General features: G+C 38.6%; 2 protein-coding genes across 3 annotated transcripts in view; both read left to right on the forward strand.

The window, feature by feature from the left end:
- serpine2 (serpin peptidase inhibitor, clade E (nexin, plasminogen activator inhibitor type 1), member 2) overlaps window positions 1-13,372 on the forward strand; it is a 31,794-nt gene extending 18,422 nt beyond the window's left edge. For both annotated transcript variants that reach the window (XM_062067943.1, XM_062067944.1), the window contains exons 6-10: window positions 8,598-8,796; window positions 8,871-8,968; window positions 10,161-10,247; window positions 12,780-12,863; window positions 13,006-13,372. In XM_062067943.1, the coding sequence (XP_061923927.1) occupies window positions 8,598-8,796; window positions 8,871-8,968; window positions 10,161-10,247; window positions 12,780-12,863; window positions 13,006-13,043 (506 nt within the window). In that variant the 3' untranslated portion in view covers window positions 13,044-13,372. The remainder of the gene's footprint in view (window positions 1-8,597; window positions 8,797-8,870; window positions 8,969-10,160; window positions 10,248-12,779; window positions 12,864-13,005) is intronic.
- A 5,931-nt stretch (window positions 13,373-19,303) lies between these two features.
- Window positions 19,304-27,303, forward strand: part of wdfy1 (WD repeat and FYVE domain containing 1) — a 35,276-nt gene continuing 27,276 nt past the window's right edge. Inside the window, exon 1 of the mRNA XM_062067945.1 lies at window positions 19,304-19,619. Within this exon, the coding sequence (XP_061923929.1) occupies window positions 19,483-19,619 (137 nt within the window). The 5' untranslated portion in view covers window positions 19,304-19,482. The remainder of the gene's footprint in view (window positions 19,620-27,303) is intronic.

Here is a 27,303-nt window from a genome sequence, read left to right on the forward strand (position 1 = left end):
ATATAAACGGAATACAATGATTTGCAAATCTTTTTCAACCCATATTCAATTGAATGCACTACAAAGACAAGATATTTGATGTTCAAACTCATAAACTTTATTTTTGTTTTGCAAATAATAATTAACTTAGAATTTCATGGCTGCAACACGTGCCAAAGTAGTTGGGAAAGGGCATGTTCACCACTGTTACATCACCTTTTCTTTTAACAACACTCAATAAACGATTGGGAAATGAGGAAACTAATGGTTGAAGCTTTGAAAGTGGAATTCTTTCCCATTCTTGTTTTATGTAGAGCTTCAACAGTCCGGGGTCTCCGCTGTCGTATTTTACGCTTCATAATGCGCCACACATTTTCGATGGACAGGTCTGGACTGCAGGCGGGCCAGGAAAGTACCCGCACTCTTTTTTTTTTTACGAAGCCACGCTGTTGTAACACATGCTGAATGTGGCTTGGCATTGTCTTACTGAAATAAGCAGGGGCGTCCATGAAAAAAACGGCACTTTTATGGCAGCATATGTTGTTCCAAAACCTGTATGTACCTTTCAGCATTAATGGTGCCTTCACAGATGTGTAAGTTACCCATGCCTTGGGCACTAATGCACCCCCATACCATCACAGATGCTGGCTTTTAGACTTTGCGTCGATAACAGTCTGGATGGTTCTTTTCCCCTTTGGTCCGGATGACACGATGTCGAATATTTCCAAAACTAATTTGAAATGTGGACTCGTCAGACCACAGAACACTTTTCCACTTTGCATGAGTCCATCTTAGATGATCTCGGGCCCAGAGAAGCCGGCGGCGTTTCTGGATGTTGTTGATAAATGGCTTTCGCTTTGCATAGTAGAGCTTTAACTTGCACTTACAGATGTAGCGACAAACTGTATTTAGTGACAGTGGTTTTCTGAAGTGTTCCTGAGCCCATGTGGTGATATCCTTTAGAGATTGATGTCGGTTTTTGATACAGTGCCGTCTGAGGGATCGAAGGTCACGGTCATTCAATGTTGGTTTCCGGCCATGCTGCTTACGTGGAGTGATTTCTCCAGATTCTCTGAACCTTTTGATGATATTATGGACCGTAGATGTTGAAATCCCTAAATTTCTTGCAATTGCACTTTGAGAAACGTTGTTCTTAAACTGTTTGACTATTTGCTCACGCAGTTGTGGACAAAGGGGTGTACCTCGCCCCATCCTTTCCTGTGAAAGACTGAGCATTTTTTGGGAAGCTGTTTTTATACCCAATCATGGCACCCACCTGTTCCCAATTAGCCTGCACACCTGTGGGATGTTCCAAATAAGTGTTTGATGAGCATTCCTCAACTTTATCAGTATTTATTGCCACCTTTCCCAACTTCTTTGTCATGTGTTGCTGGCATCAAATTCTAAAGTTAATGATTATTTGCAAAAAAAAAAGTTTATCAGTTTGAACATCAAATATATCTTTGTAGCATTCAACTGAATATGGGTTGAAAATGATTTGCAAATCATTGTATTCCGTTTATTTACATCTAACACAATTTCCCAACTCATATGGAAACAGGGTTTGTAATATATAATACAGTAGTACCTCAACTTACGAGCTTAATTGTTTCGGTGACAGATCTTAGCTCAAAACACTTGCATCTCAAATCTACGTCTCGAATTGAATTAAATTAGTGCTTGCACCCCCAAACAGCACAATTTTAACACGTGCCATGCCTTTCTAAAAAAATCAAAAACTTTTATATATAAATATTGTATAAAACAATACAATAGAATGTACTGTTTAACTACAGTAGTTTTATGAAGTAATGCAAAAATATACAGCATTTACCTTGGAGAGTGGACTTTTAAAGTATCTCCTCCCAACTGCTTCTCTGACAGTCAATCAGCAGCTTTTCCATATTTTCATGAATAAATGTTCGCTGTTTAGATACGATTTCAACATTCTTGACTGGCGTTACTCATTTTGCTTCAGTATGGTGCAGACTAGAAATGATACACTCAAAAGTTGGTGACATGCTCTGTAATATTTTAGATTATTTTTATTTTTAATTCAATGAATATTATCTGCTTCTTGTGAGCCCCCTCCTTCACTTCACTTTTCTTGCAACTTTGAAGCTTTATAGCACAATTAGCTGAGAGACAGCTCTTATCTCAAAACATTAAGTTGCGGCACTCTTTAGTTGGAGACCACTGTATATGAATATACATATAGAATACATAGTTATATTTTCTTTCTTTTTCTTTCTTTCTTTTAGTTTATTTCGAACATGAACACATTTACATCATAATACATCACACAATTTCATATCATTTCATTTACATCATGCCCGAAAAGGAGTAGGAAGAAGCAAAGCTTATTTAATCCTACCCCTTTCCCACTTCAAAGCATTTACAATTATATAAAATCATTTACTGACCTTTTTATATAATAAAATAACATCTATGAATTAGTATATACAACAGTTTGTAATATGTAATTAATTAATTCAGTCATTATTAACATACTGAGATGAAGAATATTTTCAATAAGGTTGGAAGTTTTTCCCATAATTCTTCTTCTTTGTACTTTGTAAGCACTATTAATTTAAACAACCTCTTAAACTGGATCATGTCAGTACAATTTTTAACTTCTTTACTTAATCCATTCCATAATTTAATTCCACATACTGTTATGCTAAAAGTTTTAAGTGTTGTACGTGCATATAAATGTTTTAAATTATTTTTTCCTCTAAGGTTATATTTCTCCTCTTTAGTTGAGAAGAAATGTTGTACATTCTTTGGTAGCAGGTTATAGATTGCTTTGTACATCATTTCAGCTGTTTGCAATTTTACCAAATCACCAAACTTTAATATTTTTGACTTAATAAATAAAGGGTTTGTATGTTCTCTATATCCAACATTATGTATTATTCTAACTGATCTTTTTTGTAACATGGTTAACGAATGTAGCGCACATTTGTAGTTGTTTCCCCATATTTCTGCACAATAAGTCAGATATGGTAACACTAGTGAGCAGTAGAGAATATGAAGTGATTTTTGGCCCAGGACGTGTTTTGTTTTATTCATTATTGAAATGTTTTTTGCTACCTTATGTTGTATGTTTTGTATATGAGATTTCCAGTTCATTTTATCATCTATTAATACTCCCAAAAATCTGGTTTCTTTTACCCTTTCGATGTCTACTCCGTCTATTTGTATTTGCGTATGATGCTCTTTCCTACTATTACCAAATAGCATTATTTTAGTTTTACTGAGATTCAAAGATAGTCTGTTTTTGTCAAACCATCTTTTTAATTTGTTCATTTCTTCTGTTATTATTTGTATTATCTTCTGTGTGTTCTCTCCTGAACAGAAAGCAGTTGTATCATCTGCAAATAAAACTAACTTTAAGTCCTTTGTAACTTTACAAATGTCGTTTATATAAAGATTAAACCATTTTCGTCCCAGTATTGATCCCTGCGGCACACCACAGGATATATCTAGCCGTGTTGACATATTTTCACCCATCTTCACATATTGCTTCCTGTTGGTTAAATAGCTTCTTACCCAGTTCAATACCAAACCTCTGATGCCATATCGTTCTAATTTTTGTATTAAAATATCATGATTAATTGTATCAAATGCTTTTGTTAAGACCATGAATACTGCTGCCGCACATTCTTTACCATCTATTGCATTGGTAATTTCCTCTTTTATTTTAATTAATGGTATTGATGTTGAGATATTTGCTCGAAATCCATACTGGTTCTCCACGAGCGTCCCACTTTTGTTAATAAATAAATCTAATCGACTATTGAATAATTTTTCCATGATTTTGGAGAATTGTGGAAGTAATGAAACTGGTCTGTAGTTAGTAAACTGGTGTACGTCTCCATTCTTATAGATTGGTACGACTTTTGCAACTTTCATTTTGTCTGGGAATTTTCCGGTTAAAAATGATACATGGGTGATATATGTCAGAGGTTCTGAAATGTCTTCTATAACCTTTTTTATCGTTACCATATCTATTCCATGACAGTCAGTTGAAGTCTTGTATTTACAATTTTTTACAATTTTGATTATTTCTTCTTTTGTTACACTTTTAAGAAACATGGAATTGGGATTTCTGTCTATGAGCTCACTCAAGTCCTCAACTGACCCATCATCTGCATTTGGAATTCTTTGATCCAGATTTGTTCCGATATTAACAAAATAATCATTGAAACGTTCAGCTATTTGGTTCATATTATCATTTTTTGTATGTCCATCTAGAAAGTACTGGGGGTAATCTTTCTTAGCACCATTTTTAATGATGCTATTTAGGATGCCCCATGTTGCTCTCATGTTGTTTTTGTTCTTGTTTAATAATTGACTGTAGTATTCCTTCTTACATGTTCGTAGTATACCAATTAGCTTGTTTTTATATTTCTTATACTTATTTTCTGCCTCTATAGATCTTTGTGTTATAAATATTCGATACAATGTGTTTTTTTTGTGACAAGCATTTTTCAGTCCTTTTGTCATCCACGGTTGGTTGTTTTTCTTTTGCTTCTTACTACGTTCTTTCCATGGGCAATGTTTATCATAGAGTGTTAGAAAGGTGTTGACAAAATTCCCATATGCATCATCTACATCATCTTCATTATATACATTGTCCCAAATTTGTTTCCTCAGATCCTTCTTGAAGAAAATCATTCCTTCCTCTGTACATAGTCTTTGAAATGTCTTTTTGTCAATGTTCTTCTTCCTGTAGTTCCCATCATAAATAGTAAAGACTGGCAGATGGTCGCTGATGTCGGTTGTTAACAGTCCACTTGTTATATTATTATCAAAGACATTAGTGAATATATTGTCAATAAGTGTAGCACTGTGACTTGCAATTCTGGTTGGCCTTGTGATTTGAGGATACAAACTCATACTATACATTGTATCTGTGAAATCATTAATGGACTCTTGCTTGTTGGGGTTCAAGAGATCAATGTTGAAGTCTCCACATAAAAAGAGTACTTTTTGACTGATTCCATTGAAAGTTCCCTTAATCCAGTCTTCAAATCCTTCAATACTTGAGTTGGGTGCCCTATATATACAACTGATCAATACATTTCTATTTCTTTCATGACATATCTCAATGGTTATACACTCTAAAACATTGTCAATAGCCAGTGACATGTCTTTTACCACCTTGTAATGGAAGTCCTTCATCACATATACAGCAACTCCGCCTCCATTCTTATTTACTCTATTAATATAATTGAGTTCATATCCTTCTAGTCCAAAGTCCATTCCTTTTTTTGGATCCATCCATGTCTCTGATACAGCGATAATTTTGAAAGGTTCTTTAAAGTGTTCCAAAAATAATTTCATATTGTTAAAATTGGCATACAAGCTTCTGCAGTTAATATGAATAATTGACAGTTTGTTATTGGAATTAATGTTGGTGTTGTACTGTACTTCTGTATAATATAAACAATTATTGTCCATGTGAGAAAAAAAATGTATGTCTGGATCTATAGCACTGTCCAATTCCGTCCTGTTATAGTCGGTGCTGGAAAAGGTTAAATTCTCTGTTTGATTGATTATTGTTTGTTTGTGTCATGGTTGTGTTTAATTTTTTTATCTTTATTGATATTTATCCAGCTCTGCTATTTTCCTTATGACTATTACTCTTGCTTCCTCTGGTGTTCCATTTAGTTTAATAAATATTTTACAGTTTGCTGTCCATGTTTGTTGTATTTTTCCTTGTTTTCTTAAGCTACGTGCTTTTCTGGCTGTCTGCGTTTTTCTTTGTTAAATGTTCATTTATGTACACGTCTGTTCCTTTCAGCTTCCTCCCTTGTTTTAGTAATGCGGTTTTATGTTTCCTATTGACAAATCTCATTATTATTACTGGTGCCGAATTATCTTTCTTCTTATGGAGTGGGTGGCAAGCTTCCACATTTGCCATGTCCATGAATATGCCTTTTGACTCCATGAATGTTGCCACTTGCCTCTCTGTGGAGATGTCCAAATTCCCGGGCTCTTCTCCACTATTGGCGGTCACCGCCCGAGCATATGAACGGGGTTTAATATTAAGCCCGGTCAAAATAACGTTATTTATTCTTGTGTATTGTTCCAGTTCATCCACTCGGTCTGTTAACTGTTCTATTTGTAAAGTTTTTGCATCATTCTCGACTCGTAGAATTTTTACCTCCTCCACCAGCTGCATAATTGTCTGTTGGTACTGCTTAATGGCTGATACCTCTGCTGTTAAAAATTCAAGTGATCGCCTTATCTCCTCACCTTCATCAGGAGAGAGCACCTTCTTTGGCCCCATGTTGATTTTGGCTGTCGCGGGTGTTTACCGCCTTCAGCCAAGGCTGTCCCCGGTCCCGTCGTCGCGAGGGGGTCCCGCTTATTCTAGCTGCTGCTAGCCGGGCCTCTCCCTTGCCGCTCTGCTGCTGTCACACGCCGCCGCGCGAAAGCTGTCGCTCTCGCCGCCGTGAGGTGGTGGTCCCACTGCTGCTGGCTGCTAGCCGGGCCTCTCCCTCGCCGCCCCGCTGCCGTCACTCGCCGCCGCCGTCACCTGCCGGTCCCGTCGTCGCGAGGTGGTCCCGCTTCTGCTAGCCGGGCCTCTCCCTCGCCGCTCTGCTGCTATCACACGCCGCCGCAAGAAAGCTGTCGATCTCGCCGCCGTTAGGTGGTGGGGTGGTGGTCCCACTGCTGCTGGCTGCTAGCCGGGCCTCTACCTCGCCGCCCCGCTGCCGTCACTCGCCGCCGCCGTCACCTACCGGTCCCGTCGTCGCGAGGTGGTCTTGCTTCTGCTAGCTGCTGCTAGCTGCTAGCCAGGCCTCTCCCTCGCCACCGACGTCTTCCGCAGGAAGCCTGCACGTACCCAGAGCCCAGTTGCGTCTTCTGAGTCCACACTGGAGCTGTCTTCCTTCCTCTTAGCATTTTGCATTCTTACCGAAAATTATATATATTTATGAATATCGAAGGCTTTCCTGGGCTAGAGTAATTGATGGAACCTATGCCCGAGATATTGTACCATTAGAATTATAAGAAGTTGTCTGTGGCGACCGGCAACCAATTTTAACATTTTTTATGCATCGCGAATTAGTGTTTAACAGATAGCACTCTTTGTGTTGGTCTAAAGTATGTCTTTATCCTGTTAAATGATTTAGTTACTTCATTTAACGAAGCACAAGTTCTCCACATATAACCTGACCTTACCCACTAGACTAAATATTTTGTCTGTGTTCGGTATCATGAAGTATATTTTGTATGCTACACTTGTTTGTTTTTTTGGGTGACCTTCTGTTGATACTTTTTCTGACAAAACAGAAATCCTGAGGCTTTGATTTGTGGGGTGGGTTTACACTTTAGCAAGGTTGCAGAGGAGAATGCATACATCCACCAATATGATTATAAAATATACCATGTTTCAAGGTCTTTGGTTGTGTCACAGCACAACATCTTAATCCAACAATGTCTTGGAAATTATTCCAATTAAAAATTGATTAGGGGAATCAAAAAGCATTTATATTAGTGGTGTCCAAAATTTTCCTCTGAGGTCTGTGTTGAAAGAAAAAAAAAAAATGGTGGGGGTCAATTTTTTATACATTTTTAATGTTGGTCAATATATGCTAAACCAGGGGTTCTTAACCCTTTTGACTTCGGGGCCCAACTTTTCCATAACAGAGGGGCCCAGGACCCACTCAAATATTAACACTGAATTAGTTATTTTACTCTTCTAGTCATTTTCAATAATTATATTGAACCTATTTTCAGTTCACAACCTTATCAAATGATATGAAAGCATGTGTTAATTACAAATATGTTCTTTAATCAAAGTCAGGTTGATTACAAAAATAAATACTAATTAAATATACTGCAAGAGAAGGTACTCGTAAAAACAGATTTTTTTTAACAAAAAATTACGGAGTGCTAAAATGAATAAATTCTAACTAAATTAAAAATAAATTTTTCTTAAATAAGCTGTCAATAAAATGTATCAAAATGTACTTACAATTACGTAGTGCTAAAAAATTCTAACTAAAATAATAATAAATAATGTTTCTTAAATAAGCTGAAAATAGAAATTAAATGAAAATACAGAAGTCTTATTTTTTGCACTTCAGAAACTTCTGACTTTAGCTTTAGATTTCTTCCTTCTGTAGAAAATGGATGGATGGATGGATGGATGTTTTGATATTGTCGTTACTGCCACAAGTGGTGGGAAAGTGTATTACAACTGAGTACCGCTAGCTGAGAAACTGATATTTTTGGCAGCCCAACAATGGGTTGGGCTGACAATGGTCCATGGTTAAGAAACACTGCTAAACTATATAAACAAAACCTCACCATCTCAGCTTTGTTATAGGCGACATAGCAAATTAGTGTAATATATCTCAGAATTAATTTTATTTTTAGTATAAGCTGAGACGGTGGGCACAAAATGGACCCCAGGCTGTTAACACCATTTGCAGACGTACAAAGTTAAATAGTAAATTATGCTGGATGTGAAATACTGAAATTTAAATGTTTTGTGCACTGATTAGACTACACTGCACTCAACGTAGTGTTTCTCTCTGTACTTCCCTTATTGCCATGCATACCAGTTTAATATGCAAGTAAATATTTCTTTATTGTATTAGGCATTGCCACCACGCCGCAAGAAGTGAATTATTGGGTGATTGAAATGCCCTATCGCGGCAACACAATCAGCATGCTCATCGTCCTGCCCACCGAGGAAGACACGCCCCTGTCCGATGTCATCCCACATATCAACACGGCCACAGTGCAGAGTTGGAATAAACTAATGCACATGAGGAAAGTGCGTCTACTCATCCCCAAGTAAGTAAAATTGTACTGGAACAGGAGTTGTAACTTGCCTCAAGTAAAAGTGACAAATGACTGTTTGTCTCAAGGTTCACTGCAGATGCTGAGGTAGATTTGAAGGCCCCCCTGTCAGTGCTGGGTCTCACAGACATGTTCAGTCAAGACAAAGCTGACTTCAGGCACTTGAGTGAGTGGAATCCCAGTCACTCCTATCCCAAATATGAAGTGATGTCCATTATATAAACATGATTGAGGCTCGAAAATATGATGGGATTGTTAGCTGTTTACTGCTGAGCGCCAGTATGACTGACGTCATGTTTCTAGATATCCAGTGTGAAAGGCAAACAACTCATTCCTTTCTCTCAGAATTGGTGGGAAGGGTGCAGCAGTGCCACCCTGTGGTATGAATTGGGATTGGACACAGACACATTTGCATATGTTATTTCATTCATTCATTTTAGCAGCGAGCTGTCTACTTCACCTTATAACTTTTCTTTGCAGTTTATTATATGATTAGCAAGAGTCATGATGTCACTTACTTACATTAAATCATTTCAGTCTGTAGACTGTTAATGGTGTATAATCTTTCTGCTAACATTGGCGAAATGCTGACAAGGGTGAGGAATACTGCTCCTTTTGTTATGCATTTAATGAGTAAATACAGACCCAAGGATGAGTCCTAAATGTGTATATCTATTGTTACAGATGCTCTTTTCCTCCCTCTCGCTATCTTAAAATGTTGACATCAAAGCACTGCAGGTAACAAATTTGTTAATGACAATGTGAAACAAGAATTAATGTTAACATGTCAAACGCATAGTGAGAATGAATTATCAGTAGCCAAGAGTTTGAGAAAGGGTTGTATTAAATAAGCTTTGCTTCTACCTACTCCTTTTTGGATATTGTTCAAATTTCAACTTATGATGTTCCTTAATGTCTGAAACTGATGCAACCTTTGCCAGTAGTACTTTGTACAACATTTTCAATATCGTTGAATCATTTTTGTAATTTTCGCTTTTAATTTGTTGTTCATGTTTTCAATCAGAATAAAATAACAGGACAAATATTTTAGGCAAAAAACAAAGAAAATATAAAATAATTATATTACAATAGCAATATAAACAATATAAACACAAGCAAAAATAAGTGCGGGAAAATGTTGAAAAGGATTGAAAATCATTTCCTTAATTGTTCAATTCAATACTGATACTACCTTCAGAATCGAAACTAATTAATATATTGATCTATCCGTCTCACAATGAAGTGTGAGGCCGCCCCTGATTGCGCGTCACTGCATTTTAGCAGATGAAATGATATTCAATGTGTTATTTTGTATTTACTGTCTGTACATTGTGGAACTAACAGCAGTGTGTTTGTAGGTTCAGAGCCAGTGTATGTCTCCAAGGCCCTTCAGAAAGCCAAAATAGTGATGGATGAAGACGGGACGACAGCATCAGCTGCCACCAGTGAGTTGTTAGTTCACTTGAAAACTTACCTGGGTCCATTCCAGAACAATTCAACTAACTCTTGAAAACTGAACAGAGTTTTGGGTTGCAAAACAGCTGGTCTGAGTAAATGAAGCGTGAGTATGTTCACGAGTTTAAAGGTGTGCCATGCCACAATAAAGCCATCACCAATTGAGCCCTGATACTACCATTCACCATGGCAACTGTGCGTACAAAAAGGTCGGAATAGGAATATGGCGAGTATGAAATTATTTTATAGAAAGAAAAGTATATTACAAGAAAGGTATAATACAGCTGCTGCTGCAAAAGAGAGAATTGCGTCCTGAGTCAATCTCTAAGTTTATTGATTTAACATTCAATCACATTATCTTTTGAGCTCACAAATAGTGAAATGCGGTGGAATAAAATCTCATTATATTGTAGGGGTAATCCCATGGGTGTATATTTTCTTCAGGTCTACGGGCTCATAATAGCTCTGATTTGTTTGAACTATATTTTACATGCAAAGTAAATATTGTTGATTGGCTATAGATTTATTTATTCGCATGCAAGTTCTTAATGTTTCTAATATCTACAAAATCTGAGATATTTTTCTTAAAATATGAAAAATTATTTGCATTTCATTTTACAATACCAACTTTAATTATAAAGCCCTTTACAAATAACCACAATTGATAAAGGGCTGAACACCACAAATGAGTACAACTATAGAAAAGCAGAAAAGCAAAGGCATAAAATGAAAATACATAATTTTAAACAATGGTAAAACATATGAAAGAGGTAAAAGGGACTTATTATACAAAACCAACTTTTCTTACCTATTGGTACCGTGTTTTTTTTTTTTTTTTTGTATTTGGGATCTGCGTATCTCCTGAAAGTTGGAAATTATACCATGGAGGCACTGCGGCGATATTAATAAAATAAATCTGGAGTTGCCTTCTTTCATACATCCTCCAAACGAGTGGTTTGGAATTTGCCCAATTTCTGTGGTTTTTCCCAGTAGTGATGTAAGCAGATATCTCCATATATGGTAGAGGTTTACCTGAAAAGTTTGCGGCAGTTCTTTTCATTATCCTCTTGTTGTGGGGCAGACTGCCATGTACATGCACATGCATCCTCCACTTGCCATTTCTAATACAAAGTACCGTATAGTTTTAACTCATGTCTGTCATTAGAATCGAAAGGGAAGCGCTAAAATCTACAACATTGCTAACGGGGAGAAGACACTATCAACGTGGAGGCACGTAATAAGACCGCCCGAAAAATGGCGCATCCTCAAGAGACGGTCAGAAAGCGGCTTGAAGATGGTCTGTAAAATATAAAGATATATGCAAAATTTTACCAAATAACCACAAATACATCTTATGTACCGGTAGGTGTTTTAAATGTGAAAAACAAATCATATAATGACCTCTTTAAAACAATAACGGGCAGTTCAAAGCGTTCCAAGTCTTATACTGGGTTTTATAAAAGCCAGTTAGTAAAAAAAGGTTTTTATGGGTCCTAAATGGTCAAAAAAAAAAAGTTTGGTTTGCAGGGGTATTTACTTATTTAAAGAAATGTAATATTTTCATTTATAGTTTTAAACAAAATATTTATTTTACTAATATTTAAAAATGAAATCTAAGCAAAATTAAAAAGTTTTTTTTATTCACACATTTTTTCTTACCAGTTCATTTATGATTTTACATCAATATACATGTTTAAGTAATACTGTACTAAAATATACAGTACTTAAAATGATACAATATTTTACCAATATTTAAAATGAAATCTAAGCAAAATTAATTATTTATGAATTTATTTACGTGGACCCCGACTTAAACAAGTTGAAAAACTTATTTGGGTGTTACCATTTATTGGTCAGTTGTACGGAATATGTACTGTACTGTGCAATCTACTAAAAAGTTTCAATCAATCAAAAAAAAAAAAGGTTTTTTTTATTGACACATTTTTTTCTTACAGTTCTTTTATGATTTTAGATCATTATACATGTTTAAGTAATACTGTACTAAAATATACAGTACTTGAAATGATACAATCTTTATTTTGCCAATATTTAAAATTAAATCTAAGCTAAATTAAATTTGTAAAGTTAAGGAGTTTTTTTTCGTACATTACCAGTTCATTTATGATTTTATATCAATCTACATGTTAAGTAATACTGTACTAACTTAAAATGATACCTGTACTAACTTAAAATGATACAATCTGCCATTTCAGCACTTCGTTATTTTGATTTATTTTAAATAATAAAGCTAATATATTAGTTGTATTACCTAAAAAAAAACAAAAAAAAAACTGGTCCTTTTTTTTTTTTATTCAAGTAAGATAAAAGATAATGTAAATTTAAAGTGTTTTTTTTTTTTTTTAGAAGATATTTGTTTATACTTATGCACTTTCTATGTTGGAGTGGGACTAATTTTATTACAATAGGTAAAAGGTGCTCAAATCTGAGATAACTACTCTTTAAACCTGCTTTCTCAGTGTCAGAATTTATCCTACAATTCTATTTTTTTTTCTGGTCTCCAGCTGCAATTTTGATGGCTCGGTCCTCTCCTCCTTGGGTTTCTGTGGACAGACCTTTTCTCTTCCTCATCAGGCATAACCCAACCGGTACAGAAAGTGGTCTATCCTCTTATTTAGTTGATAATGATGATGATGATGATGAATAATGACTCATGTTTGACCGTTTTCTTGTCACTTTCCTTAAAATATCCTTGCTTGGTCATCTTAACCCCTCTGCCTCTGTCTTTAGGTACCCTCCTCTTCATGGGCCAAATTAATCAGCCTTGAGCTCGCTGACCCAGAGGTGGTGCCACGGGCCAGCAGCTATGCATGAACAAACACGTACAAACATTCATTGCTGTAGATAGTTTTATTGCGTTTTATGTTGCTTTAATGCATAGCATATAACAATTAGAAGATGTTTTTTGCAGTTTTCCAGATCTTTTTTTGTACATCTGGAATTTGTTTTTAATAGACTTTGAATGTCATTTGTGTGTTTTAAGTTTTGAGTGAGATACGTGATTTAATTTTTCGTTTTGATTTCATATTTCCAGTTCTTAAGTTATGGCAATGATTATGATTAATTTGAGTGCAATAAATACACATTTATGAACTCATCTAATGCGGTTTTTGTCAGTGATTACAACATTGGAGTCCAACACTTCCTTTTTTTTTTTTTTTTAATCTCATTTGTCATCTCTAAACAACCTCTTTCCAACTCCGCCATCTTTTATATCAAATTACTCTTCTGTTGGCAGTGCGTCAAAAAAAAAAAAAAAGTGAAATGACGTTAAGGAAGTGGAGAAATTTACAGTAACTGCATGCCCGGTCCAAGTTGCCCAAACGCCGCAATGGTCATTAAGGATAAAGGTACTATCCTTAAACATGTTAAACGATCTGCTCACATGAAATGGACAGTGCTTACTAAGCAGTGGAGTGGTCTCATTGAGACTTCCTCCTTCTAATAAGCCTGTTTCTGTTTTTGAAACATCTCTTGCAGTGTGCGAGAAAAACAGGGATTAGAAAAAAAGTATATTTTTAGTACACTTTCATTTCTTTGTTATATTTAAGTTCTGACCAAAACTCGACTAACATGTTTTATTTAGGAAGTCGTGGTGCAGTAGGGAAAGAAGTCATATGGCTCCATTCCTGGGTGGATCTCGCAGAGGAAGATGGGGGGGGGGGGTTAATTATTTTTGCAATGCTGTCTACTGAAAATGATGGAAAGCGCCACTCTAGTTGAAATTTTCTCAAAATTCAACACTCTACTGCAAAGTGGATAGTGCACGTCATGTTTCATGTGTCTGGTAAATTGACGAAAGGGGCCATATGAATCCCCTTCCTAGTGTAGACCATGAACCACTGAAAGACTTTCAGCCCACAAGGAAAACAAGTTTTGTAAAGCGCCTAACAAATGTATTAATCCCACCTAAATATCCATGAATTTTAAAATTGTTTTATGAAAAACAAAACCCCCCAAAAATATAAAACATATAATTTGACATTGTATTTGTTGATTGATTTCCTGAATAAAAAGCATCACAAACTGTTAATTATTTGGTTATAAAAAATGTTGACATTGGAAACAAAAAATCAAACCTGTATGAATTCAATATACTGTGTATATTACAAATAAGATTTCAGTAGGTAAGGTTGAGCATCCATCCATTTATCCTTTTCTGCTTATCTGAGGTCAGGTCGCGGGGGCAGCAGCCTAAGCAGAAAAGCTCAGACTTCCCTCTCCCTAGCCCCCTTGTCCAGCTCCAGGCCAGCCGGAAGTCTCCCTACCATGTCATGGGCCTTCCCTCTGGTCTCCTACGGGTTGGACGTGCGCTAAACACCTCCCCAGGGAGGCGTCCCCCACCTCATCTGGCTCCTTTCGATTTGAAGGAGCAGCGGCTTTACTTTGAGCTCCTTCTGAATGACAGCTTCTCACCCGACGGAGGAATCTCATTTTTGCCGCTTGGTTCCGTGAGGTTGTCCTTTCGGTCTTAACCCAAAGCTCATGATCATAGGTGAGGATGGGAATGTCGATTGACCGGTAAATTGAGAGCTTTGCCTTCCAACTCTGCTCCTTCACCACGACCGACCGATGTAGGGTCTGCATCACTGCAAATGCCGCACTGATCCGCCTGTCGATCTCATGATCCACTCTTCTCTCACTCGTGAACAAGACTTTGAGGTACTTGAACTCCTCCACATGGGGCAAGATCTCCTCCCCAATCCGGAAATGGCACTCCACCCTTTTCCGGGTGAGAACCATGGACTCAGACTTGGTGGTGTTGATTTTCATCCCAGTTGCTTCAAACCCAGCTGCGAACCGATCCAGTGAAAGCTGAAGATCCTGGCCAGATGAAGCCATCAGGATCACATCATCTGCAAAAAGCAGAGACCTAATCCTACAGCCACCAAACCGGCTCCCCTCAAGTCCTGACTGCGCCTGCCAACAAAGGGCAACCCTCACTGGAAACGACTTACTGCCGGCAATGCGGACCAAGCTCTGACACGATCATACAGGGAGCGGACAGCCACAATCAGATGGTCCGATACCCCGTACTCTCTGACCACTTCCCAAGGGACACGGTCGAATGCCTTTTTCAAGTCCACAAAACACATGTACTGGTTGGGCAAACTCCCTTGCACCCTCAAGAACCCTGCCGAGAGTATAGAGCTTGTCCACAGTTGCACGATCAGGACGAAAACCACACTGCTCCTCCTGAATCCGAGGTTTAACTATCCGGCGAAGCCTCCTCTCCAGTACACCTGAACAGACCCTATAGACGATAGTTGGAACACACCCTCCGGTTACCCTTCTTAAATGGTAAATGGTAAATGGGCCGTACTTGTATAGCGCTTTTCTACCTTTTTTTTTTTAAGGAACTCAAAGCGCTTTGACACTATTTTCCACATTCACCCATTCACACATTCACACACTTCTTAAAGAGAAGAACCACCACCCCGGTCTGCCAATCCAGAGGTACCGCCCCCGATGTCCACGCAATGTTGCAGAGTCTTGTCAACCAAGACAGCACCACAGCATCCAGAGCCTTAAGGAACTCCGGGCTGATCTTATCCATCCCCAGGGCCTTGCCACCAAGGAGCTTTTTAACTACCTCGGCAACCTCAGCCCCAGAAATAGGAGAGCCCACCACAGAATCCCCAGGCGCTGCTTCCTCATAGGAAGACGTGTAGGTGGGATTAGGGAGGTCTTCGAAGTATTCCCCTCCACCGATCCACAACGTCCTGAAGTCGAGGTCAGCAGCACACCATCCCCACCACACACGGTGTTTACAGTGCGCTGCTTCCCCCTCCTGAGGCGGCGAATGGTGGTCCGGAATTAGTTTTCCATGGCTTCGACAAACTTTTCCCATGTTCTGAGTTTTTGCCTCTGCGACCGGCAAAGCCGTGCGCCGCTTGGCCCGCCGGTACCTGTCCGTTGCCTCCGGGGTCCCATGAGCCAAAAGGATTTGATAGGACTCTTTCTTCAGCTTGACGGCAACCCTCTGTTCTGTTCTGAAGATTTAGCAATACTGTAAATTTTGGTATTGCTCCAAAGCCAAGGGAATACAGGGCTAGTATATTTTCTGCTCTGCCCCCCTCTGGTGCACGCGCTAGCTGTTCAAAGTCGGGACTCGGGGTGGACCACTCATCTGTGCATCAGTTGGGGATGTCTCGGCGCTGCTGACATCTGCAGTCCCCTTCAAGGTTTCTCATTGTAGCCCATTGGGTTGAGTTTTTCCAAGCCCTGATGTGGGATCTGAGCCGAGGATGTCGTTGTGGTTTGTGCAGCCCTTTGAGACACTTGTGATTTAGGGCTAAAAAAATATACTTTGATTGAGTGATTGATATTGTTGCTGCAGATACTGATATTTTTAACTTAAAATGTATGTTTGCGATTTTGCCTTCAATTGATGTAAATAAATTATCTTTAAATTTGGAAAAGACTAAATTTATGGTATTCAGTAAGAAAGATAGAAGTTAGTTTATCCATAAACAATGTGAAAATTGAGACGGTGACTGAAATCAGATTTCTTGGGGTCATCTTAGATAAAAAGTTGACATGGAAAGCTCATATATTGCATGTGAAAAATAAGGTATCTAAAAGCTTATTTATTCTGAACAAGGTTAAATACAGTTTACCGTATAATACAATGAGAATGTTATATTGCTCAATTCTACCTTATTTCAATTATTGTGCAGAAATATGGGGAAATACATATCACAGCAACATAATGCCTTTATTTCTTTCACAGAAAATAGCAATTTGTATAATTTTTACAGAAGTATATAGAGACCACACAAATCCACTCTTCATTAGGTCAGGATTATTAAAACTAAAAGACATTGTAGAATTGCATACTCTATATTAGTGATGTTCAAAGCTAGAAATAAAGTTCTTCCGAAGGACTTACAAAAGTTATTTGTGTTCATGTCTGAAGATGAGAACCACAGAAGGCCGTATGATTTTAAACATCCAAGAGTGCGAACAAATTTGAAACAAATGTGCTTGTCTGTTGCTGGTGTGAAAGCATGGAATTCTCTAAACAAAGACTTAAAAAGTTGCAAGAATATCTTTGAATTTAAAAAGAGTTACAAAAAGAGACAACTGGAATTATATCAAACTGATTTTTGATTTTGATTGGACGTGTCATTGTGAAAATGCTTAAACTAAAACTAAAAAGTATGTTGGTGTTGGTGGAGGGAACAGTTATAAAGTCATCTAAAATAATTTGTGTTAAAAAGGGGGCAGATAAATATAAGAATAATATTCTTCCTTCTGCTCCTTTCTGATCATGGAAATGTATAAGAAACAAAAAAACAATGAAAGTGTCAACTGTACATGGCTTGATTGATTCGGGCTCCAGTACTCTGGAATGCCCTCCCGGTAACAGTTAGAGATGCTACCTCAGTAGAAGCATTTAAGTCCCATCTTAAAACTCATTTATATAATCTAGCCTTTAAATAGACCCCCCTTTTTTAGACCAGTTGATCTGCCGTTTCTTTTCTTCTCTCCTCTTCTCCCCTGTCCCTTGCGAGGGGGAGTTGCATAGGTCCGGTGGCCATGGATGAAGTGCTGGCTGTCCAGAGTCGGGACCCCGGGTGGACCACTAGCCTGTGCATCGGTTGGGGACATCTCTGCGCTGCTGACCCGTCTCCGCTCGGGATGGTTTCCTGTTGGCCCCGCTGTGGACTGGACTCCCACTGATGTGTTGGATCCACTGTGGACTGGACTTTCACAATGTTATGTCAGACCCACTCGACATCCATTGCTTTCGGTCTCCCCTAGAGGGGGGGGGGGGGGGGGGGGGGGTTACCCACATATGCGGTCCTCTCCAAGGTTTCTCATAGTCATTCACCGACGTCCCACTGGGGTGAGTTTTTCCTTGCCCGTATGTGGGCTCTGTACCGAGGATGTCGTTGTGGCTTGTACAGCCCTTTGAGACACTTGTGATTTAGGGCTATATAAATAAACATTGATTGATTGATTGATTGATTGAGACTTTTATTAGTAGATTCCACAGTACAGTACATATTCCGTACAATTGACCACTAAATGGTAACACCCGAATAAGTTTTTCAACTTGTTTAAGTCGGGGTCCACTTAAATCAATTCATGGTACAATGTACAGGCTTGTGTATACGCATGTTCATGAAAGGAATAAAAAGAAATGATGATGATGATGAATCCCCTCAATTCCACGCAAAAAAACGGATTAACTCGCTGGAATATAAAGACAAAACATACATCCATATGAAAAAGTGCAATATATTAATCTGTACAGTAATCTATTCATATCTGCACATTATTGCTCTTTTATCCTGCACTACAACGAGCTAATGCAACGAAATGTCGTTCTTATCTGTACTGTAAAGTTCAAATTTGAATGACAATAAAAGGAAGTCTCTAAATTAGGATGTCCGATATTCCGATATTGTCCAACTCTTAATTACCAATACCGATATCAACCGATACCGATATATACAGTCGTGGAATTAATACATTATTATGCCTAATTTGGACAACCAGGTATGGTGAAGATGAGGTCCTTTTTAAAAAAATTATAAAATAAGATAAATAAATTAAAAATATTTTCTTGAATAAAAAAGAAAGTAAAACAATATAAAAACAGTTACATAGAAACTAATAATTAATGAAAATTAGTAAAATTAACTGTTAAAGGTTAGTACTATTAGTGGATCAGCAGCACGCACAATCATGTGTGCTTACAGACTGTATCCCTTGCAGACCTGTATTGATATATATTGATATATAATGTAGGAACCAGAATATTAATAACAGAAAGAAACAACCCTTTTGTGTGAATGAGTGTGAATGAGTGTAAATGAGGAGGGAGTTTTTTTGGGTTGGTGCACTAATTGTAAGTGTATCTTGTGTTTTTTATGTTGATTTAATAAAAAAAAAACAAAAAAAAAAACAAAAAACGATACCGATCATTAAAAACCAATACCGATAATTTCTGATATTACATTTTAAAGCATTTATCGGCCGATTATATCGGCAGGCCGATATTATCGGACATCTCTACTCTAAATCTATCTACCCTTGTATTAGACAGTGTATTACCGTAATGAATCCTTGGCGTCTCTTTAGCAAGCATTACGGTAATCCCCACAGTGTCTCTGTTGTGTGTCAGCTGATCCACTTGGACTGGCGAGGAAGAGAATTAGCAGCAAGAAAACACACCAGTGCTGGCTACGTTGAACCATGGCCGCGGAGATTCATTCGAGGCCTCAGAGCGCCAGGCCGGTTCTTCTGAACAAAATCGAGGGACACTCAGACGCTGTCACGGCTGCTGTTTTAATCGCAAAGGAGGACGGAGTGATCACAGTCAGCGAAGACAGGTGACTTGTTCCAACCTTAGCTTAACCATCATGTTAGCTTGCTGGTGTAGCTAACCAGTATAGCCTCGTTTTAGCACGTTATCATCATTCTTACTTGATTTTATATATATACTTTTTTAATACGGTGCTACTAAAACTGCAGTATATGTGTTTAACTAGGATATCTATTTCGTTAGACGAAAGTTAGCATGTCGTCACATTGAGTATTTGTATCAAGCATACATTTTAAACGTTTCCCTTTAAATATTGCCATATTAAATGTTTCCTCCGGGTATACGGTTTGTATTTTGTAAAAGCTTTTTTTTGGAACAATACACAATATGAGGCAATAATATATGTATGAATGTTAAACTAGTCCTAATCAATTCACCGCGAACTTTTACTTGTCAAAGTAATTTTTTTTAAAATTATTTTATTTTTTTAAATTGTATAAATATTTATTTATAAACTGTAACATTTACAAACAATCGAGAAATAATAATAATAATAATCAAAATAAGTACAAAAACAGTACAAGTCAGCGCCACTAAAATAGAATGCAATATATATATATATATATATATATATATATATATATATATATATACATATATATATATATATATATATATATATATATATATACATATACATACAAAACAAAGTGCAAAGCTCACAGAAGTTCAGTAAATAATTAAAATTTTGGAACACAGCATCATCATTTTCACAGCTTTTTGGTTGTTAGAGGTAGAGAGTGTAATTCTTTTTTAAAGGCACAAAAACAGGTCAGGTATTGAGAAACTTACATTTATGAATATAAAACTTAGCCAATAGTATAATGAGGTTGCAAAGGTAAAATTCCTTTTTTCATACAGTCTAAATCCTAATAGCACATCTTTAAAACAAAGCACAAATTTGTCATGAATATTGACCAGGATGAAGCGACAGATGCCCTGCCATATTTGTCAAAGTAATGGCTGTGGGCTACATGTCTCGTGAACGTCACGCTTTTAAAATAGCCTCACATTTTAAACGTCTTGAGTTTAAACGACTGATAACTTGAAACAAAAGATGCATTAATACACAGCAACATAAAGACGTCTACTTCCAGCATGGGTGGTTGTCCTCCCTTGCATCCTCATTCCAGGTCATTGGGATGTGATGCACATTTCAAAACAGTTTAAAGCCACTTCAAAATAAGGGAAGTTGTGTGGGAAACTGAAAGCATTGCTGATGTCATTTCTGCTGTGACTGTACAGACTTTTAAGACCACAATTGAAACCACTTTATGACTCACTTTATTTATTGCTAGTATACACCCTTTATCAATGGCGGGCCGTGCGTTTCCCACCTAGGCCTCCAGTGATGTCCGACTTCAATGATTACCTCTCGAAATACCATCATTGATGTCACCACATGACCATTGCTGGAGAAATACTATACAGAAACACATTTACGCACTACTGAGCTAGCTTCCGGGGTTGGCCGACATCGTCTCACAAGATGTAGTTTCTCTTTAAATATCCTTCTTGAAAGTGGCCTTGCAAATATATGTGTTGTCTTGTCTAATCATGCAAGGTGCAGACGAGGCGTGTTGGCTGAGTTCTTAAAGTTTACTCGTCAATAACATCCAGCTGCCGGCATGTCTACATTCAACAACCTAAACAGGGCTACTGCTCATGCTCTTCACTACTATGGCATGCTGGGTAATGTAGTTCTTATGTTACCTAGCTCATAACATCACTATATATCTGCCTTAGGCCAACTAGAAGGCCTTACTGACAACAACTCATGATCTGATTGGCTATCGCAACTGTCAAATGTTTGTGTCCGTTCACTTACAGTGCACGGACGCCCGCATTGTAGATTCTGAAGGCTCTTGGCAGATTTCGTACAGCATGGCAACATAAGCTAGCTGCATTCTGATTGGATAAAAACTCTATAACCTAAAAACAACAGCGCTGGAAGGAGCATAATATGAAATGAAGAGAATATGAATACTTTTAGATATTTAGGGAAAGTAAATTAAGAATTACTTTTATCTTTAATTATGATCAAGATTTCTGGTTATGTTAGGCCAGCAGAGAATGCCTTGCTGTCCCTGATGGCACACCACTGCCCTTTATGTACACAAACATATAAGCCTAATGAGGTCCAGTACTCCAGCATATGTTGCCAGGTCTTAATCTTAAGGATTAACTCTTCAAGCGAGGTTTTTCCTGATTTAGTTTATTTCATTCTTTTTTGTGACAGCAAAGAAGAAAAGTGTGAAAATAACCATACATCTCTGACCTGGCAAAGAGGAAACGTGTAATAATAACCATAGATCTGGGACCTATTTGTGACATAAAAAATCTCCTGGGAGCTTAATACAGGAGATGTCATTAATAAAAGAAGACTCAAATGTTAACTGCAAAGTCGCTTTTGTTTAGTCTCTGTGTGAAGAGACCTGCCTGTTCCCGTATGTAAATTTTTATTTTATTTGTACAATGGAACCTGTCTGCTTAAGTCTATCAAATGTATGTCAACAACCTGTCTATGTTGACCGACTTTTCCACTGAATTCTCATTAATAATAACTAGATTGAACTATTACTGTAGGAGAGTGCAAACCTCCCCAAGTATCTTCCAAAGGAAATGACTCCTTTAAAGAAATCCAGAATCCAGACAGTGATCCAGATCACCTCCAAATTTGAATCACTTGGGCCTTTCCTAATTTCTGACATTTCCTAAAATCAATCAATCAATCAATGTTTATTTATATAGCCCTAAATCACAAGTGTCTCAAAGGGCTGTACAAGCCACAACGACATCCTCGGTACAGAGCCCACATACGGGCAAGGAAAACTCACCCCAGTGGGACGTCAATGTGAATGACTATGAGAAACCTTGGAGAGGACCGCATATGTGGGTAACCCCCCCCTCTAGGGGAGACCAAAAGCAATGGATGTCGAGTGGGTCTGACATAATATTGTGAAAGTCCAGTCCACAGCGGACCCAACACATCAGCGAAAGTCCAGTCCATAGTGGGGCCAGCAGGAACCATCCCGAGCGGAGACGGGTCAGCAGCGTAGAGATGTCCCCAACCGATGCACAGGCTAGCGGTCCACCTCGGGTCCCGACTCTGGACAACCAGCACTTCATCCGTGGCCACCGGACCTGTGCAACTCCCCCTCCATAAGGGAGAGGGGAGCAGAGGAGAAAAGAAAAGAAACGGCAGATCAACTGGTCTAAAAAGGGAGTCTATTTAAAGGCTAGAGTATACAAATGAGTTTTAAGATGGGACTTAAATGCTTCTACTGAGGTAGCATCTCTAACTTTTACCGGGAGGGTATTCCATAGTATTGGAGCCTGAATAGAAAACGCTCTATAGCCCGCAGACTTTTTTTGGGCTCTGGGAATCACTAATAAGCCAGAGTTCTTTGAACGCAGATTTCTTGTCGGGACATATGGTACAATACAATCGGCAAGATAGGCAGGAGCTTGACCGTGTAGTATTTTATACGTAAGTAGTGAAACCTTAAAGTCGCATCTTTGGTGCACAGGAAGCCAGTGCAAGTGAGTCAGTATAGGCGTAATATGATCAAACTTTCTTGTTTTTGTCAAAAGTCTAGCAGCCGCATTTTGTACCAACTGTAATCTTTTAATGCTAGACATAGGGAGGCCCGAAAATAAAACGTTACAGTAATCGAGACGAGATGTAACGAACGCATGGATAATGATCTCAATCTCTCAATGGAACGAATTTTAGCGATATTACGGTGATGAAAGAAGGCCGTTTTAGTAACACTCTTAATGTGTGACTCAAACGAGAGAGTTGGGTCGAAGATAATACCCAGATTCTTTACAGAGTCGCCTTGTGTAATTGTTTTGTTGTCAAATGTTAAGGTGGTATTATTAAATAGATGTCGGTGTTGAGCAGGACCGATAATCAGCATTTCCGTTTTCTTAGCGTTGTGTTGCAAAAAGTTAGTGGACATCCATTGTTTAATTTCATTAAGACACGCCTCCAGCTGACTACAATCCGGCGTGTTGGTCAGCTTTAGGGGCATGTAGAGTTGGGTGTCATCAGCATAACAGTGAAAGCTAACACCCTATTTGCGTATGATGTCACCTAGCGGCAGCATGTAAATACTAAAGAGTGCAGGGCCAAGAACCGAACCCTGGGGAACTCCGCACGTTACCTTAACATAGTCCGAGGTCACATTGTTATGGGAGACACACTGCATCCTGTCAGTAAGATAAGAGTTAAACCAAGACAAGGCTAAGTCTGACATCCCAATACGCATTTTGATACGCTCTAATAAAATATTATGATCAACAGTATCGAAAGCGGCGCTAGGATCAAGAAGCAGCAACATAGATGACGCATCAGAATCCATCGTTAGCAATAGATCATTAGTCATTTTTGCGAGGGCTGTCTCCGTAGAGTGATTTGCCCTGAAACCGGATTGAAAAGGTTCACAGAGATTGTTAGACGCTAAGTGTTCATTTAGCTGCTGTGCAACAATTTTTCCGAGGATTTTCGAGATAAACGGAAGGTGGGACACCGGCCGGTAGTTTACCAAGAGATCAGGATCGAGGTTAGGTCTTTTGAGTAGAGGATGAATAACCGCTTTTTTGAATGCTAGGGGAACAGTGCCAGAGGAAAGTGATACGTTTATAATATTTAACACTGACGGACCTAATAATACAAAAAGCTCCTTGATAAGTTTCCCAGGAATTGGGTCAAGTAAACATGTTTGTTTTGTCCCATTTACACATTTTAACAATTCCTCCAATGTTATTTCATCAAAGAGAGAGAAACTATTTTGGAGGACAGTGTCCGTCGTATATACAGTCGTATCTGTGTTAATAGAACCCAGTTGTAGCTGGGATGCATTGTCTTTAATATCCTTTCTAATGACTTAAATTTTCTTATTAAAGAAATTCATAAAGTCATCTGCTGAGTGGGTGGAGCTACTGGGAGGAGTCCCTTGTTGGGTTAGCGATGCTACTGTACTAAACAAAAATTTAGGATCATTTTTGTTGAGGTGGATGAGATTTGAGTAATATTTAGCTTTAGCTGAGGTAAGCATGCGTTTATAAGTTATTAAACTATCACTCCATGCTTGATGGAAAACCTCAAGTTTAGTTGCACGCCATTTGCGTTCCAGCTTTCTACATGATAATTTATGGGCTTTAGTTTCTTCTGTAAACCATGGGGTACGCCTTTTAGGGGCCCTTTTTAGCTTTAGCGGTGCTACACTATCAATGGTGTCGCGCAGGGCGTCGTTAAAGTTGTTAGTGAGGTTATCAATAGAGCCCACATAATTTGGGAAAGGTGCCATTACCGAAGGCAGTAGGTCAGCAAGAGTCATCGTTGTGGCAGCATTAATGTTGCGGCTGCTATAGTAGTTATTATTATTATTATTAGTTTGTTGACAATGAGTCAGAACTTCAAATTTTATAAGGTAATGATCGGACATTAGTTTAGTGTATGGGAGTATCGTAACTTTAGAGGTGGTGACACCCCTGACAAGCACTAGATCTATCGTATTACCGTTGCGATGCGTGGGTTCATTTATTATTTGTGTAAGACCACAGCTATCAATTATAGTCTGGAGCGCCACGCACGGAGGGTCAGATGGGGTATTCATATGGATATTAAAGTCCCCCATTATGATTATATTGTCGGCATGCGTCACTAGATCAGCAACAAACTCTGAGAATTCACTGATAAAGTCCGAATAGGGCCCAGGGGGGCGGTAGATAACAGTCAGGTGGAGAGGCAGCGGTGGGACAAACCTCATAGTGACCACCTCAAATGAGTTATATTTATTATTTATGTTAGGTGTAAGATTATAGTTTTCATTGTATATTAGTGCGACACCCCTTCCCCTTTTAAGAGGACGGGCAACATGTGCATTCGTATAGTTAGGAGGAGATGCCTCATTTAGCGCAAAAAAATCGTCTGGTTTGAGCCAGTTCTCGGCGAGACCGACGACGTCAAGTTTGTTGTCTCTAATGACCTCATTAACTAATAACGTTTTGGAAGATAATGATCTTATGTTTAAAAAGCCCATATTATAGGTAGTGGGCTGTTTTGAGGATTGTTTGTTGAAATTATCCGAAGTAGCAATATTAATAATGTCGCGTTTATTATGCGTAGTGCACTTTAAATAGTTTCGACCATATCTAGGAATTGATACGACGGGAATTTTCAGATTGTTTGCTTGGTGCTGCGATAAACTGAACGCATCATAGTTAGCCACCTCAGTAGATTGCATGTCTGCCTCTGACACAGTCACAAAAGAAAAAACATTATGTGAGTTGTGTTTTATTCTAAGAGAATTGCTATGTGTGCAGGGATTATCCAGCCTGGCGCCGGCTAGTTCTAGTTTAAATGACTTCTTACCCGGACACTCCACGCTTCTTTGAGGATTAGCCTTTCGCTGTGTTGTTAGCCCCGCTCGGCATCCCCGCTTCTGCTTCCGCTCACACTGCTTATGTCTCCTCCATTGACGCTAGTACTTGACGCCGCTGATTCAAAGGCCGCTCGATGTAGCCCGCGAAGTATTCCCATGCTAGCGAGGAGGTCCACCGTACATGCATCTTTCAGTCTATAACGACCCGATCTATCCACATCCGAAATTGTCTGTCGGTCGTATGTGATCACAGTGTCGACGCTTTGAGCCAGCCATGAAATTGACAGAATTGACGGGTATTTTTGCCAAATCGCTCTACACTCCCAAGAGCGTCTGCAAGCCGCTGCCTTCAGGGCGCCGCCATTTTGTCACCCAAGCAGTCACGGGGAAAGTTTAAAAGAACCTGACCATAATTGTTTTAGCTATTTTGTTGGCTTACAGACATACAGACAAACACTAGCGATTACATAACCTCACTTTTTGTTTATCATATGTTGCTTACAAACTGGCTGCAAAAGGGTTCACTCTTTGCATCTGTGTCAGCAGTTGGCCACGTTTGTTCTGTAGGGAAATTAAATAAACGGAGTGAACCCTCTTGTCAGTCATCGATTCTCTTTGTTTCTGTGGTTGGAGGCGGGGATACTATTTTTCCACACATAGAGACCAACTAACTAACTAACTAACTAACAACTGCAAGTACATAACCTGGCACAGGTAAAAAAAAAATAGGGATGTGCTGATCGATTGGTTTTTGATTTTTGTAAAGTATGTGTGGAGTTTGCATGTTCTCCCCGTGACTGCTTGGGTTCCCTCCGGGTACTCCGGCTTCCTCTCACCTCCAAAGACATGCACCTGAGCATAGGTTGATTGGCAACACTAAATTGGCCCTAGTGTGTGAATGTGAGTGTGAATGTTGTCTGTCTATCTGTGTTGGCCCTGCAATGAGGTGGCGACTTGTCCAGGGTGTACACAACCTTCCGCCCCAATGCAGCTGGGATTGGCTCCTGTCACCCCCGTGACCCTTGAGAGGGACAAGCAGTAGAAAATGGATGTGTTTGGCCATTGCCCTTTATCTCCTTATAATGCGGATCACAAACGCAGATCTTCTCTGGCTGACAAACAGCTAGCATGTGTCTCCCTACACAGTGGGTTTCCGCTACCCTAAACTAATAGAAATCACCTCCATTTTGGTATATAAACTACATTTCTTAGTATCTTAACTATCATAATCAATTATTATCACTAGAGGATAAGACTAAACATGTTACAAACCAGGAGCAGACATGCTATTTTTTAGCA

The sequence above is a fragment of the Entelurus aequoreus genome, linkage group LG13, assembly GCF_033978785.1.
Source record: "Entelurus aequoreus isolate RoL-2023_Sb linkage group LG13, RoL_Eaeq_v1.1, whole genome shotgun sequence".
Classification (NCBI taxonomy): Eukaryota; Metazoa; Chordata; class Actinopteri; order Syngnathiformes; family Syngnathidae; genus Entelurus; species Entelurus aequoreus.